Below are 16,177 nucleotides of genomic sequence, written 5' to 3' on the forward strand. Positions count from 1 at the left end.
CTTTTAAAAACAAACATACTTTTTCCAAACATTAGAAATAATGATTTGTATTAATTGCCATCATTTGAGTTATAATTATTCTGAATATACTATTATGCCTTATATTCGGAGAGACCTTTTTATAGCTGAGGAAAACAATATTTTACCAGTATCCTCAAGGGCATATAAAACATTGATAAGGAACATTGTTAAGCCTTGACCTTATTTTGATTATTCTTTTTTTATCTGTCTATTATAAGGTTCTAAGTGCTTGTAGATAATCTCAGATAAAATGTTCTGATGATGGTACTTGAAATATGGATTATATTTGAGAAAATAGAACCCAACCTAATAAATCAGAAAAATCAGCATATTAAATATAATTTCATTAAATTGCTTTTTGGGGGAGAGAGAATACTTATTTATATTTATTTTTAGTGGTGAGATAGTTAAGCATGTAACAACTGAACCGCAGTCCAGGCATGCTGCATATCTTCTGATAGGGCTGTTTCTGCTGTTACTTCTAAGTGGTAGAAGGTAGTCATGTGGAGATGGTTAATTAAAGTAAGAACGTTCAGTGCTGTTGCCACATACTTGGTGGCTGTTGTTTTAGATTTTTTGTTGTTAAAGCCTAGGATAACAAAGCCACATTCATTCATTCATCCTTTCATCCTTTTCATTCATTCCTCCTCTTTCTTTTTTTCCAGCTTAGCAAATCATATGCTCTTCAGTGGAGCTGCGAATTGATAAGTCTGCTCTTCACAGTGATTTGGAACTTTCCAATCGCAGGGAAGATTTGACCAAGGTCTAAAATATACTTTTCCTTATCTATAGGAAGTCAACTCTGAAATGAAAAATTTCTCCTTATTTCCTTATGGATTTAAGAATCTACATTTATTCTGGGATTACTTTTCCAGACCTGAGCAGGAGGATTCCCATAAGAGGCCACGTGGTAGTTCCAGAACAGTTAAAACACGTTTTGGGTTTTATAGCTGTTAACTCCCATGCTTAAAACTTAATTCCCTTATCTTCCCTTCGCCATGTTTGAGCTTAGCTTATTTTCTCTGTTAATTAGAAGTAATTTTAACCTGCCTAGTTTCATTCAACATCTGGGACCCTGATTTTACCACATACTTTCTCCTCAGGGACTGCACAGGACTGAGTCCATATGGAAGAAGAACTTCCCCTTTTCTATGGAGAAAGTGGCAAGGTTAGAAAAAATCATGCCCTTGGAGCATGTATTTTCTGTCGCATGAAACGTACTTGATCAAACATCTGTTGGTCATCTGACAGGAAGATCAATGAGCTAGTTTCTGTCATTGGGGGCTCACAGTGTAGTGACCAAGATGCCGACAGATAATTATTGTGGGTGTATAGAATGCTAAGGGTAAAGGGGCCAGCAGGGAACTATGGATGTTGTCTGAGGGGTAGAGAAAGGGTTCCCAGAGCTGGTGACGTTTGAGCTGCATGAGGACTGCAGGCCATCCCTTACTTTCACAGATAACGCTGTCCTGCACAAGGGTCTGAGTTGAGCAGTGTTTACACTATTCCTAGAGAGTTAAAAAGATTATAAGATGCCTAATCTTAAATGACATGTTCTTAATTTCTCATAGGTATTCTTCAATGTATTTCTTTTTCATCACATCTGAACATTACAGTCAACCAGCTTCAGTCCAATCAGTGTCCAAGTGATGTTAAAAGTTTCATATCTTTTAGCATGCACATTGATTTCCATCTTGTGTTAATTATATGAATTTACAAAATATCTGCTCTTCATTATTAACAGCTTAATATTAACTGCCACTATTAACTTTCATTTTTCTGTTTTCCATTGTTTTTTTAATAAAATATAGTCATAATGCAGTAAAAGATGTAAATAATTATGCAGAGCCAGCGTGGTGTACAAAGCTTCTGAAACTGAACCACAGAATTACCATGTGCTGACTTGAAGTGCTCATTTGTGAGCCCTTGTCAGAAAGTCCAAAAGTAGCTTAGAAAAGTAATGTATAGAACTTGAGAATCTATAAAATGTTAATAGAAAAATGCCTAATTTTGGGGGGAACAAATTCTGTAAAATAAAAACACAGACTCACAGAATTAGCAATGAAATTACTTTATTACATCCACAGTGTTGTATAAAGTAACTTTACTTTATACAGTACAGTTAAAGTTTACTTTAACTTTAAAGTTTACTTTAAACTGTAAACTTTAAAGTATACAGTTTAAACTGCCAGGAAATCCTCAAAGGGTGAGCTGTTGGTGGATTTCTTTTTAAGAAATTTTTTTGCTAGGCATGCCCAACGTGTAATTTTAATTCTATTTCCATATGCTGTATTTTAAATTGAACTGTGACAACTTAATAATTATCTGTAGTTAAGTGAAGTATCATATCTACTTGGTTCTTCATATTGATGGAGAAGCAGAGTTACCCAGGTAGCACAAACTCAAGGGAATAATAAAAATGTATTTTGGTTTCTAACTTTGTGGAGCTATATTTCCTTAATTATGTTTTCCTTGAGCTAATATTAAAATTTCGCTACTTTGCATTTCCCAAACAGATGCCAGCGAAAGATGGGGGACGTGGACTGGGTGTGAGCAAAGTAGTGAAGGAAAACTGGCCTGGGATTAATTCTCACCTCTGGTAGTGTTATGTGCGGGAAGGAGGGTTACCTGGGCCAAACTAGGGCTGTGAATTCTAAGAAGGGAATCTTGATGATGTATATTGGCAAGCTCTCATTCCCTCGTAGTGCTTTCTTCCCCATACAGATTTTTCTATTGCCCACTCTTGGCTCTTGCTCACCTAATCCCTTACTTAACAGTTGAGCACAGAGGTAGCTGGGTGCCTGCTGCAGAGACCACTGCTGCGGTGTGATTTAGGCTCCTACCAGGTGCTGTGGGTAAATCCTTATACTATATACACTCTTATTATATACACAATGTATATATACAAGGTATACATCTATACTCGATATTTATATATTGTGTAATATATACAACGCATACAACTATATACACTCATGATTGTGCTGGACAGAAGAATGTATTTTTCTTCTGTGAACAAAGATGCTTCAATTCCTTGAGACTGATATTAAATATTTACTTCAAAAAAGTGTAAACATATGCATTTCATAAATTAAGTCCCTGTGAAATAGTTCGCCCACAGACTTAGAAAAAGTGAATTTTGGTGACTAACCTCCAGCAGCCAGCCTTCTGACAGAGATTTTAAAAAGCAACATATTCACACTGCCATTGTACTTTGGTTGTATTGTAATTACTTGTTTTCTATTAAATTGTGAGTTCCTTGAAGGGAGTGATTGTGTCTCATTTTTATATCTTTAGTATCTGACACTCAATGAATGTTCAGTGATACTCTATGACACTGTGATGAATACTGTCTGACAGTAAATGTTCGATGATACTCAACATTGTCTTAACCAGTAGCATCCTTTAACAGACGTGCAACTGCAGGTGACCTTACAAACACACACAGTGGAATCCCAGTGGTCAGTGGAGTCACAGGCTAGGTACTGTAGGTTTTATACAGGTGTGCCAGGAAGAATGTTCAGAACTAGCCATTTGTAGACAGGTATTTAGGAGCTGGTTGGATTTACTACGTGATTCTAGGCATGTAAGAAACCACTTGATATTGTAGCAGGGCAGGTTGAAATCCAGAAATCTGCTTGAAAGGAAAAAATGAGGTAGCGATCAATCATTGTATTGCTGCTTATTTTCTCATTGTATATTGCCATCTGTGCTGTTTGTGGAAGACAACCCACAGTGGGTATTACTGCCCTGTTCATTAAGGACTTTATGAGAACAAAAGCCAAGCTCTGCAAATGCAAGCAAACATGGGTCTACCAATAGTATAACTTTTTATGTGAGCTTTTTACTCAGCAATGGATGATGTGTGGAAAGAAATCTGGGCTCACTCCCTTAGAAGCTAGTGATCTTGGAGGATTACTTCGTCTCTCTGTGCCTCAGTTTCCTCATATGTAAAATGAGGATAGCAAAATCTGTGTCCTACAATTGTGAAGATTAGAAATAATATATAAGAACTCAAATGTTAACTAGCACATTAGCACATCTACATTAAATATTTGATGCCATATCCCAAACATTGTTCTTTTTGAAATTTATAGACTTAAATAGGAAAAAGAATTAAAATGAAGACCTCATAAAAAATAAGGCTCCTTTATGATATAAGGAGGTGAGTAATTTAAAGTAGAAGCTTAGACTAAAAGCTAACATAATGAGATTCTGTCCTTTGCTCTATAGTGGCTTTGGGTGCTGCCCAAAAGATAGTAGATGATGTCATTGTTGGGATGGGGTCTTACAGTTCGAGTGACATCAAGGAAGCTGCCCTGGTTCAGGCTCTGCCACTAGCTGAAGGCGATGCTGTTAGCAGTGACAAGCTGCTTACCCTCTGTATTCCTTTCCTAGGGCTGCCCTAACAAAGTACCACAAACTTTGTGGCTTAAAACAACAGAAATTTGTTCTCTTACAGTTCTGGAGGCCAGAAGTCTGAAATCAAGGTGTCAACAGGGCCATGCTCTCTGAAGGCTCTAGGGAAGAAGCCTGCCTTCCCTCTTCTCGGCTTCTGGTGGCTCTTGGCAATCCTTGGTGTTCCTGGACTTGGAGCTGGATCACTCCAATCTCTGCTTCCATTATCACGTGGCCTTTTTCACTGTGTGTCTTCACGTGGTGTGATAGTTAATTTTACATGTCAACTTGAGTGGGCCACTGATGCCCAGATTAAACATTGTTTTTGGGTGTGTCTGTGAGGGTGTTTCCAGATGAGAACAGCATTTGAGTTGGTGGACTGAGTAAATGGTTTGCCCTCCCCAGTGTGGGTGGGCATCATCCAATGCATTGAGGGCCCGAATAGAACAAAAGGGGAGGAAGGAGGAATTCATCCCTTTTTTGCTGCCTCACTGATTGATCTGGGGCATCTCCTCTCATCTTCTGCTGCCCTCGGACTAGGGTTTACATCATTGTCCCCCTCATTCCCAGGCCTTTAGACTGGGATTGAATACAGATGCAGATTGTGGATCATGGGATTTCTGAGCCTCCATAATCTTGTGAGCCAGTTCTTCATAATAAATATATAGATCCTCACCTTGACTCCTAAGGTAGAAGGGACAAATACCCTTTCAGGTCTGTAGAAAACAAGTAGCTAGTCCAATCAGCTCTCTACCAGAACTCATTCCTGGTAAGGTTGACTTAATAGCTGATGGGAAAGACAGGCCTTAGAAAATCCTTTGCTTCTTTAAATTAAGCAAGAGTATGGTGAAGTGTGGTGATTATTGAGGGAAATGACCAAACATGCCATTTGGTAGGCATATTGGCTGTTTATGCATCTTATTGTAATCTTCAAAATTTTTGAAAGTTGAAGAGTACATAAGAAAAAATGTTTCCATTATAGCAAATAAATAAAAGCTCTCTTTAAAACAGCTTTATAATTTCCATATTGCATGCTCTTATGGGAGTGCGAATGCTCATGATCTTAATGTATGCTGTTATGGGTTTAATTGTGTCCCCCCAAAATTCGTTATGTTGAAATCCTAACCCCCAAAGGTGATGGTATCAGAAGGTGGGGCCTTTGGGAGGTGCCTAAGTCATGAGGGGAGCCCTCATGAATGGGATTAGTGCTTTATAAAAGGGGCTTCAGGCAGATCCCTAGCCCCTTCCACCACTTGAAGACACAGTGAGAAGGCACTGGCTATAAACCGGGAAGGTTGTCTCATCAGAACATGACCATTCTGGCACCTTGATCTTGGACTTCCCAGCCTCCAGAACTGTGAGAAATAAATTTTTGTTGTTTATAAGCCCCCCAGTCTATGGTATTTTATTATAGCAGCCCGAAAGAACTAAGACTCCCTGACTTCAGGTGACGTTATTTGAAAGTGGGGTCATTGCAGATGTAATTAGTTTAGCTAAGATGACGTCATTAGGGTGAGCCCTAATTTACTATAACTAGTGTCCTTATGAAAAGGAGAAATCTGGGGCTGGCCCCATGGCTTAGCGGTTAAGTGAGCGCGCTCCGCTGCTGGCGGCCCAGGTTCGGATCCCGGGTGCGCACCAACGCACTTCTTCTCCGGCCATGCTGAGGCCGCGTCCCACATACAGCAACTAGAAGGACGTGCAGCTATGACATACAACTATCTACTGGGGCTTTGGGGGAAAAAAATAAATAAATAAAATTATAAAAAAAAAAAAAAGGAGAACTCTGGACACAGAGACAGACATGCATAGAGGGAAGATGATATGAACACACAGGGAGAAGACAGCTATCTACAAGCTAAGGGGAAAGGCCTGAAACAGATCGTTCTGTCACAACCCTCAGAAGGAGTCAAATAGCTGATACCTTGATTGTGAACTTCTAGCCTCCAGAACTGTGAAAAAATAAATTTCTGTTGTTTAAGCCACTCAGTTTGTGGTACTTTGTTATTGCAGCCCTAACAAATGAATACACATACTTCTGGGTGTTTCTTCCTACCAAACCCCAAACCTGAGAGGGAGGATGAGGGAACCCATCAGCTGCTCAAACTGAAGGTCAGAACTGACCAGTGAACAGAAACTTCTGGACCATTTCCTTGGTGTCACCTTCATCATTTTTCTTTTCCAAAGACTTTTGTTAAGACGTAGGCAGCAGATGAAATAGGAGTCCTCTCTCTTGTTTTTCCCTGCCTTCACAACCTGCCTAGTTCCCAGAGCTACATTTAACATAGCCAACACTTAAAGTGCTTTCTAGACATTCAGCTCCCCAAAGTTCAGCCTTGGATGATTCCTGTGTCCTTGAGGAAAATTAATAGGTGAGATCTGATTCCACCCAGGGCCTCTGGCTCTTGGTTGCCGTAAGAGCAGTGCTGACGCAGTAGAGCGTGTAAAGGCAATTCCCGCAGCTGTGAGAGGCCTCCAGAATTAGATAGAGCTTGTTCCTCCTTCAACCGGTGCTAACTCTCCTTCAGAAGTGAAAGGGGCAAAGAAAATTTAATTTTTTAATTAGTAGTCTCAATATGTATTTATTTTTTCCTTTTCAGCCAGTACAGGCTACTCTGTCATCTTTGAAGATGTTGGATGTGGGAAAGTGGCCAATTTTCTCCCTTTGTTCTGAGGAAGAGCTGCAGTTAATACGTCAGGCTTGTGTCTTTGGCAGTGCTGGCAATGAAGTTTTATACACTACAGTAAATGATGAGGTAATTTTGAATAAAAAATTCAGCCACTTGTATTTTCAGTAATGGATTTGCTAAATTGAAGATTTTGGGGGAACTAAGGAATTAAGGTAAAAAAAGCATGGAGAGTAGATTCTTACTTATTATATAATGTAGCAGTTTTGCTTTAGGAGGACTCTGACTGAATGTAATTACGGGTTTGTCAGAAATAGAACTTCTTGAACTAACAATGGTTTTTCCCGCAGATTTTTGTGCTTGGCACAAACTGCTGTGGCTGTTTGGGACTGGGTGACGTCCAGAGCACCATTGAACCTCGGAGACTGGATTCTTTAACCGGCAAAAAAGTAGCCTGCCTCAGCTACGGGAGTGGTCCACACGTTGTCCTCGCAACATCAGGTAACCTAGGAACACAGTGTAGAATTTTAGCCATGGCTTTGTCTGTGGAGAAATGAGACCAGGACCACCCCTTAAATCGAGAACATCCTTTTTGATTGGGCAAGAGCTTCTGGCTCTGCCCAGAACTTGACTATGCTTTGGACAACATGAAATATGAACATATCTGAATATCAGGGTAAGATAATGTAGCATATGGAGTCTAGCAATTGTTGATACGTTAGATGTAAGAATGACAGCACTGTAAGCCCAGTAAACCCCTTTTGTTTATACTTTATAAGTGTCACTGTTTTGCATTAGGATGCTGAACTCACTCTGGACTTTTTGAGTTTGAGATTGCTGATCTATGAACTGAGGGACTACAGCCAGATTCCAAGATCCTTTCTAACTCAGCATTCTGTGATTCTTGTGTTAAACAGCCACTAATGGCGGTAGTTGGTATTAGTAATATAAGGAATTAAATATTCTCATGGCTAGTGGTGAATTTGACTAATAAGACATTGTAATTAAAACATACCTCAGAGTCTTTCTTTAGCTGGGTATTCATTTCATTAGTATTCTTTAAACTGAAAATAAATTTTATAAATACTCTTGTATATTTATTTCACATTTGAAAAATAAGTTTTAGGGATTTTTGGTTGCCAGTAATAGCAGGCTAGATTATTGAGACCACTTCTTCACTGAAAACAACTAAAAATTCTAGATAAAATATTTAAAAAATTTTTTCATGAAGGCATCAAAGCACTGACAAAGCAGAAAGGAATTATCAGACCATATTTAAGAGAAAGTGTGGACTAAGAGGTTAGAGAGGAACTTGAAACTAATTTTGCCTTAAAGCCACCTGTGTATCCACTTAAACAGAGTTGCGGTTTGATGTACTCATGAGGTGAAGGAGTCATAAGTCAAAGACTTCACACGTTAGGCTAGGATCACAAAGGGCTACACTCTCAGGACAAGGATGAGCCAGTTCTTCCATCCCTAAGGGGCTGAAAAGAAGAATTCCTTGGCTCTGAGCAAAGCAGGGAGGAAAAAAAGAAAGAAAAGAAATCTCTCCCTATGAGGTTATAACAATAGATTTGTTTTCCAATCCATATCAGACTGTGTGGTCCAAGAATCTCAAGCCTTGGATTTATTAAAGAGGTACCTTTTAGTGCCTTAAGGGCATGACAGAAGTTAATGGAAATCCTTTCTAGAGGGAGTCACGTTCATCCTAGGCCTGAGGGAGTATAATACCCTTGAAAAATAATTTTCCAAAGGCAGTTAGCAGTACAGAGTCAAAGATAACCAGGTACACAAGGAAACAAGGTGCTAGCAAAAAACTGACTACTTAATATCAGATATTAGAATTATTAGACACCAATTATAAGATGGCTGTATTTATTGAGTTTGAAAAAAAAAAGGTGAGCTTGAAGATACCTGCAGAGGTCATAGAAGATTTGAAAAAGAACCAGATAAACAATATAATTCTCAAAATGAAAAACTCAGTGAACAGATTTTTCAGCAGTTCAGATACAGCCAAAGAGAAAATCGATAAACTAGAAGACAGATCAGAAGAAATTATCTGGAATGTAGCACAAAGAGACAAGATGGTAGAAAATACAGATGAAATGAGTATATACTGTATGATTCCATTTATTTAAAGTTCAAAAAAAGGAAAAACTAAATTCTGTTATTCAGGATGTAAATGCGGGGGGCTTTTGGGTGATCATAAGGTTATATTTCTTGAGCTGAGTGGTAGTAGTACATGAGTGTGTGCTTTATAATTATTTATAAAACTGTGCATATATATTTTATGAAATTTTATGAATGTGTATTATACTGCACAATAAATAATATAATAACAAAGATTTAAAAAATTAACTTGGGGGGCTGGCCCAGTGGCGCAGCGGTTAAGTGCGCGCGCTCCGCTTCGGTGGCCCGGGGTTCGCAGGTTCAGATCCTGGGTGCGCACCGACGCACCACTTGTCAAGCCGTGCTGTGGCGGCATCCCATATAAAGTAGAGGAAGATGGGCATGGATGTTAGCCCAGGGCCAATCTTCCTCAGCAAAAAGAGGAGGATTGGCATCAGATGTTAGCTCAGGGCTGATCTTCCTCACAAAAATACAAAACAAAACAAAAATAAAAAATTAACTTGGTAATCATTTTATAGATTAGGAAATTAAGGCCCAGAGAAATTAAATGACCTTACAGTCTTTTTTTGGCTTCAATCTAATGTTTTTTTCTATTACTCTCAGCAGCCTTTTCTCTACTGTATATTAAAAACCTATCTTCCAGCTATTCTAATGGCATCCACTGAAATTTCATCTTGATGCTTTGAGGTAGAATGTAGTTTATACTTTTCAAAGTTTATACTTTTCAAATGTATTCATTTGTAGAATGAGTTTGGTGGAATAGGGAAGTTGATTGGCTTTTGCATGTGAATTTTTAGTTCTCATTTGTGGAAGTGTGCAATATATATTTTTATATAATGAAGTGAATGTTTTGAAAGCTGGTTATGTTTCTTTTTATTTTCAGAAGGAGAAGTCTTTACCTGGGGTCATAATGCTTATAGCCAGCTGGGCAATGGGACAACTAATCATGGTTTAGTGCCCTGTCATATCTCTACTAATTTGTCAAACAAACAAGTCATTGAAGTTGCCTGTGGGTCTTACCATTCTTTGGTGCTAACATCTGATGGAGAGGTGAGAACAGTCAGCATAAATCTCATTGATTTTTTCAGTAAGATGATGTAGATTCCTATAGCAGTCTTGGAAATATGATCATTTGATTAAAATAACCACCTCCCTCAAATTCAGTCTTATCCTTGTTAGCAACTCATAGTCATGGAGTTTATGTTATGAGTGTAGTAAGGATTTCTATAACTGCACAATTTAAAAGGATTTATTGTTTCTTCTAAATTGCTATACTGAAGGGAGTTATTTGCAAAAAGAAAAATCCCAAAATGGTGGCAAACATGGCTGAGGCAAAGTAGATATTTTTATAAGTATTATATGATATTTGATAATAATTATTGCTGTTTGTGTAGATAATACCAATAACCTAATTTTATATATTAATACATTTTGTAAGAATGAATTTTATGAAAACTTCTCTGCCTGTGTTGTGAGAATTTATGGATATCAAGCACTTTGAGAGCAAAGAGGAGGTACCATAAGTACACATTAGTGTCCAGTTGAGACACTTTATAAATTAATGTGTTTCATTTATTGATCTCTTCTTTCAAAAAGGTATTTGCCTGGGGTTATAATAACTCCGGGCAGGTAGGATCTGGATCAACAGCTAATCAGCCCATCCCTCGAAGAGTGACTGGCTGCTTACAGAATAAAGTAGTCGTGAACATAGCATGTGGGCAGATGTGCTCAATAGCAGTAGTGGACACTGGGGAGGTAAGAAAGTTATTTCTTAAGTTGTTTTAAAAAACCTGTTTGCCTTATCAGTGTCATACCATGGCATGTTTCTCATAACAGAGAACTTGATTGCTCTTATCCTTTGAGGGCATTGTCTCTCATTTTCTCTCAGGTCTATGTCTGGGGTTACAGTGGAAATGGGCAGCTCGGACTTGGCGGTAGTGGCAACCAGCCAACCCCCTGTAGAGTAGCAGCTTTGCAAGGCATTCGTGTCCAGCGGGTATGTCCACTATTGGTTTATGTGTGCCTGTTTTTAAGTCTTGAGTGGCAAAGATACCAATATATGAAAAACACAGTGTTCTTAGCAGGATGAAAAGTTGGGCTGCTTGAATGTCTTCATTGAAGTAAAGGTGACAGCTCCATTTCCCTGGATTGATTGTAGATGTTCATCAGAAAATTTCTATTTTTAGGGCCCTCTCATATACAGCTGTTGGAATGTAATTGTTACAATCTTTCCCAAGGAAACTTTGGCAGTGTGTTTCAAGAGCCTTAAAAATTTCATACACTCTGATCTGTAATTCTACTCCCAGGGAGTTATCCTAAGGAACCAAAGAGAAAGTCACCTACAGAATTGGTGGAGAAGATATAGCAAAAAAAAAGAAAAGAAAAGATGACTTTAGTAAAAAATAGATGTAGCATAATTTATCTAATCAAACAATAAGTTAATGGTCAAATAAATTATACTAAATCTATATGAATGAAAATGATGTATAGTAAGGAGTTTTAATGATATGGGCAATAGTGCTATATGAAATGTGAAGTACAAAGAAAGATACAGAACTGCTTATACAACATGATCATTAAAAAAAAGCTATCAGTGCATATCTCTATATTTATATATAAATGGAAAGAAAACCACGATCTTGAGATTACTTTCATATTTATACTTTTCTGTATGTTTGTTTTACATTGAACATGCTTGACTTTTATAATAAACAAAGAAAATAATTATTAAAAATGTGTCTATTTCTTATTCACTTTACACCCCTTGGTCTTTATAAGCATAGTGAGTGCCATATTAAAGCTGAATAAACTGGACTCATGTCACTAAAGGACTCATATTGATCTTCCTGTAGTTTGGCCACACCTGGGGCCTAAGCCAGCTCTGGAGGGATATTGGTTAACTTCATGCTTGCCTCTTTGGGCAGGCTGGCTCTTCATTTTTTTCTTTTTTGATTCTTAACTTATCGTGTGAAAGCGTATTTCCTTTTATTTGCAGGCCTGAGTGGATTTTGTTTTTTTCTTTCCAGGCTGCCTGTGGCTATGCACACACATTAGTATTAACAGACGAAGGCCAAGTGTATGCCTGGGGTGCAAATTCTTATGGCCAGTTGGGCACTGGCAATAAAAGTAACCAGTCCTATCCTACTCCTATCATTGTGGAAAAGGACAGGTAATATGTGTATTTTCAAAATAACTTCAGTGTTCTCTAGTGATTGAACAAAACTTAGATGTGACACAGAATTGTGGGGAATTTACTGGTGGTATTAGAATATTCCTTAACGAGAGCATTCATTCCTTTCTAACTGGCTTTCGAGTTGTTGGGGCGGTTGACAGGATGTTAAATATTCTATTTTCACTTACCCCTATTTCGTCTGTACCTCCTACGGTTACTCTACACAAACTACAACGACTAAACCGCCAGCAGCTACTCTACATTATTCGTCTCCCTCACAAATTACCTTTTTTCCCCTGTTCTTTTCTGCTTTATGTTTTCAAGGGGAAGTTGGTAACATCTGAGGGCTGTCTTCTGTGGCTTAGGAAAACGAAAGTACTTCAAATGAGGTATAAAGCCATTCACTCGACTACTTAACGAAATTTGCCAGTTGAAAAGGATAGGACTGTTTCATTACTTCAACTCCCAAGCTATCACTGTGAGGAAGAGTAAAATGGTTAGAAAATTAAGACTTAGTTTTGTACACTTGTTTGCAAAGTTATGTTAAGTAATTAGCATATCCAGAATTTTTCCCCAAATTATCCTACTGTTTTGGAAGGCCTTTTGAATTTCTCAAACACGGCCATATCATTGCCTTTTCACTCTTCGTTTCTTGACACGGTAGTATGGAACAAAAACATTTCATTATCTTTTCTTTTAAACCAGGGTTGTAATCATTGTAGAAATTAATACTGCTTTCTTTTTTATTTTACATATTATTTTTTTATCTGATTTAAAAATAAATACATGGATAAATAGGTTATCTTGCATTTGTGCTCAATTCTTTTATATTTTTTCTGTTGAAATGTTTAACAATGAAAATGAAGAACCAAATTGTCATTTTCAACTCCCTTTATTTTCATTTGGTTATTGTAAATCTGGCTGATTTTATGAACCTATGTTAAATAGGTTAAACAGACTGTTTTTGGTTTTTTCCCAAAATCTTAGACCATGACCCTGGACCCCTTAAGAAGAGGAGAGAGAATGGAAGTCAAGAATGGGTGGGCGCTAGAGGCTGGCAGCCATGTCATTTACATTTAGAGGTGGTTCAGAACTACTCAGTGCAAAGAGAAGGGACAGTCTTGATGCCTTGGATAATCACAGAAGTGCCTCAGGTTAGCAAATCCAGTCAGTAGGGACATTTAGTATTTAGACAAAACAACAAAGTGTTAAAGGATCAAATAAAGGTAATGTGGAAATAAAAACAACATATTTGTATGGTACTTTACCATTTTTATGGTGCTGCCACACTTAATGTAAACTTTAACTCATCTGTTCCTGGACTCAGAATCTGCTGCCATCTGCCTAGCAGTGACTCGTGGCCCACGAGGGACCGCATTGTGCTGCTAGTCCCTGAGGGTCCCAGAATGAGCGCCTGCGTCCTCTGACTCGAGTCACACTGGGGCAGACGGACTGTAGGCCAGCTGGTTGAGAGAAAGAAAAAGAGGCAGAGAAGCAGGGCCTGGAAGTTCTGTGAGTGCCAAGTTCCTTACCTGGTCCTGGAGAGTTATCTATTGCTTTTCCATCTTTTTAAAACACTTAATTTTTTTTTAAAGTTTTAAAACTTTGTTTTTTTAAAAAACTTCTGAACTTTCTTAAATTTTTGAATTATACATGTAAACAAAGTGGAAATAGCCACATTTTTGCATGCTTGCTGTTGTCCACGTAAACATTATTTTGGCTACAGATATCACGGGTGGATGTTTTGAATGAGAGATTCTTGCTTGTCTCAGTTCTCCATGCTTGAGTTTCACGTGGCGATTTCTGAGCTTGCAGGCTCTTGATCACACAAACATTGCAAGGGTGGAATTTATAAGTCTGCTGGGACTTGTTCTGTACATACCCACCCTTTTCAGAGACTGAAGCTTTGCAGATATGTTATGACTTATCTGTCAGGAACTTGCTGCTGACTCTTTTGGGGCCCGTGCTGGGGAAGCTTGACTAATTAGAAACAACAGGATTGAATTTGGGGTGGAGCAGCTCATCAGGTCTTAGTTACCTGTTCACAGAAGTGGAAAGTAAAAATCTGTCTACACTGGATTCTTTGCTCAAACGACACACCAAGGAAAACCTTTTAAGATTTTTCCCACAGGGGCCTATTTATGATGAAGAATGTTAACATTTGTCAGCAGTTTATGTTTACATAAAAGTAATTTTAATAGTTAAAATGATTCTCTTCTTTTTAACCCAGTCATTCCCAATCTTTCTGAAGTTTCAATACTTTGATTTACCAGCATTTGTGTCTTTGTTCTTTGAGTTCCATGAAAGCGTATTTTAAACTAAATTGATTTAAAACTAACTTTGCCTTGACTTTTTGTGAATTTTGTGACTTTTCGAGGTAACTGGTAATATGTTGGCCTCTTACAAAACCAGGATTGGGAATCACTGCTCTGGATCTTTTTATTATCACTATTTCTTCTCCATTATTCTTCTCCTCACAAATTTCCTTTTTCCTCTCCTCATTGTTTTCTCTTTTACATTCTTTCTCACTTTCTGCTTTTTCATTTCTAGTGCTTCACAGCCGTTCAGCTATGTGGTTATTGCGGATCATTCTGTTGAGGTGATAGAAGACATTTATATGAACGTGTAGTAATTTTTTTCCATTAAGAATGGCTACAAAATGAAGTGAAATATGCCAGACATCCTGACAGGAAAGGTTGTCTCAGTTTAAAGTCATCGTCTGTTACATGTAAGACTGGAAAATCTGAGCTTCAAACTTTGCTTCTTTGTAGGAATCGGATTTAAGAACAGATGACCTTAGGCAAAGGCAGGGTGCCTTGGCAGTTGCTCGAGTCCCAAGCCCAGACCTGATGGTTCCCTCTAAACTTTCTCCACTCTCCTTCCTGTAGCAGCTGCTGCCGTCAGCCCAGCCCGTGCGCCACCCCTGACTTCCCGTGTGGCGCTAGGTGTTCCAGGTGAACGTCACGAGGCTGTGCTTAGGGAAGGCCAGCGTTCCACAGCCTTTGCATCCTAACCCCTTTGCCATGTCTGTTCCAGCCATTCTCCAGGAAGTAACGTTCCTGCCTCCTGTGATGGCAAAGGCTGCTCCCTTTTCATGGAGGCTAATAATGAACATTTCAGAAGTGAATGTAGGAATTAAATTATTTTGATTTTCTGTTGGTGGGTAGGTTAGCATAGAAGGACACTGTTGTGTTCCAGTCAGTTACATTTTTCATGGAACATTATCAGGGAAAAGGAAGGCTATCATTTTAAGTGGTTTCCCAAAGTGCACAGAAGTTATTCAAAAAAATCCAAAAGTCTTTGCCTAGTAGGTCATTGTGAAAGTGATTAAATATGATGAGAAAAAGAGCAGTTAATTAATGTTTATCTAAACAGTGTTGAGCTGTTCTGACCTCGTCTCCCCCCAGAGAATACCAGATTGCTTTATAACTAAAGTGGTTAAAATGCAGAAAGCCTTTTCCATTTAACTGCTTAGATATCTGTATGTTGAGCCCCCATCCTGCCATCAGACCAGCACTGCATCCTGCTCCCTCTGCACGGCCAGGCTGGTGTTCTCCTATTTGTCTGTCACATCAGATCAAATCTAAACACTGTAGTCTTGGATTTAAGACCAACACCACTGTTTCTAGAAAACCTCATTGCTCTCTGCTCCCCAAAGTTGCCCATCTGTTCCAGTTAGGTCCTCTTAATACTGTACCCTCTCCAGTCTTGCTGTTTCCACCCTATGCCTACACATTTGCACCTGTATTTCTCTCTGCTTCATATGCTCATATGCCATTTCTTTGACACATCCAAAGCCTATGTGGCCCAGCTAAACTTCCTTTGCTTT

General features: G+C 38.5%; 1 protein-coding gene across 3 annotated transcripts in view; it reads left to right on the forward strand.

Annotated features, from left to right (window-relative positions):
* Positions 1–16,177, forward strand: part of RCBTB2 (RCC1 and BTB domain containing protein 2) — a 45,145-nt gene that overhangs the window by 10,662 nt on the left and 18,306 nt on the right. Inside the window, exons 3-10 of one of the 3 annotated variants that reach the window (XM_058548162.1) lie at positions 1,125–1,189; positions 7,020–7,175; positions 7,397–7,547; positions 10,060–10,226; positions 10,773–10,931; positions 11,065–11,172; positions 12,203–12,345; positions 15,237–15,302. In XM_058548162.1, coding sequence (XP_058404145.1) covers positions 1,148–1,189; positions 7,020–7,175; positions 7,397–7,547; positions 10,060–10,226; positions 10,773–10,931; positions 11,065–11,172; positions 12,203–12,345; positions 15,237–15,302 — 992 coding nt within the window. In that variant the 5' untranslated portion in view covers positions 1,125–1,147. The remainder of the gene's footprint in view (positions 1–1,124; positions 1,190–7,019; positions 7,176–7,396; positions 7,548–10,059; positions 10,227–10,772; positions 10,932–11,064; positions 11,173–12,202; positions 12,346–15,236; positions 15,303–16,177) is intronic. The other 2 variants (XM_058548164.1, XM_058548163.1) reach the window with 2 other exon arrangements.

The sequence above is a fragment of the Diceros bicornis genome, chromosome 9 (genome assembly GCF_020826845.1).
Source record: "Diceros bicornis minor isolate mBicDic1 chromosome 9, mDicBic1.mat.cur, whole genome shotgun sequence".
Classification (NCBI taxonomy): Eukaryota; Metazoa; Chordata; class Mammalia; order Perissodactyla; family Rhinocerotidae; genus Diceros; species Diceros bicornis.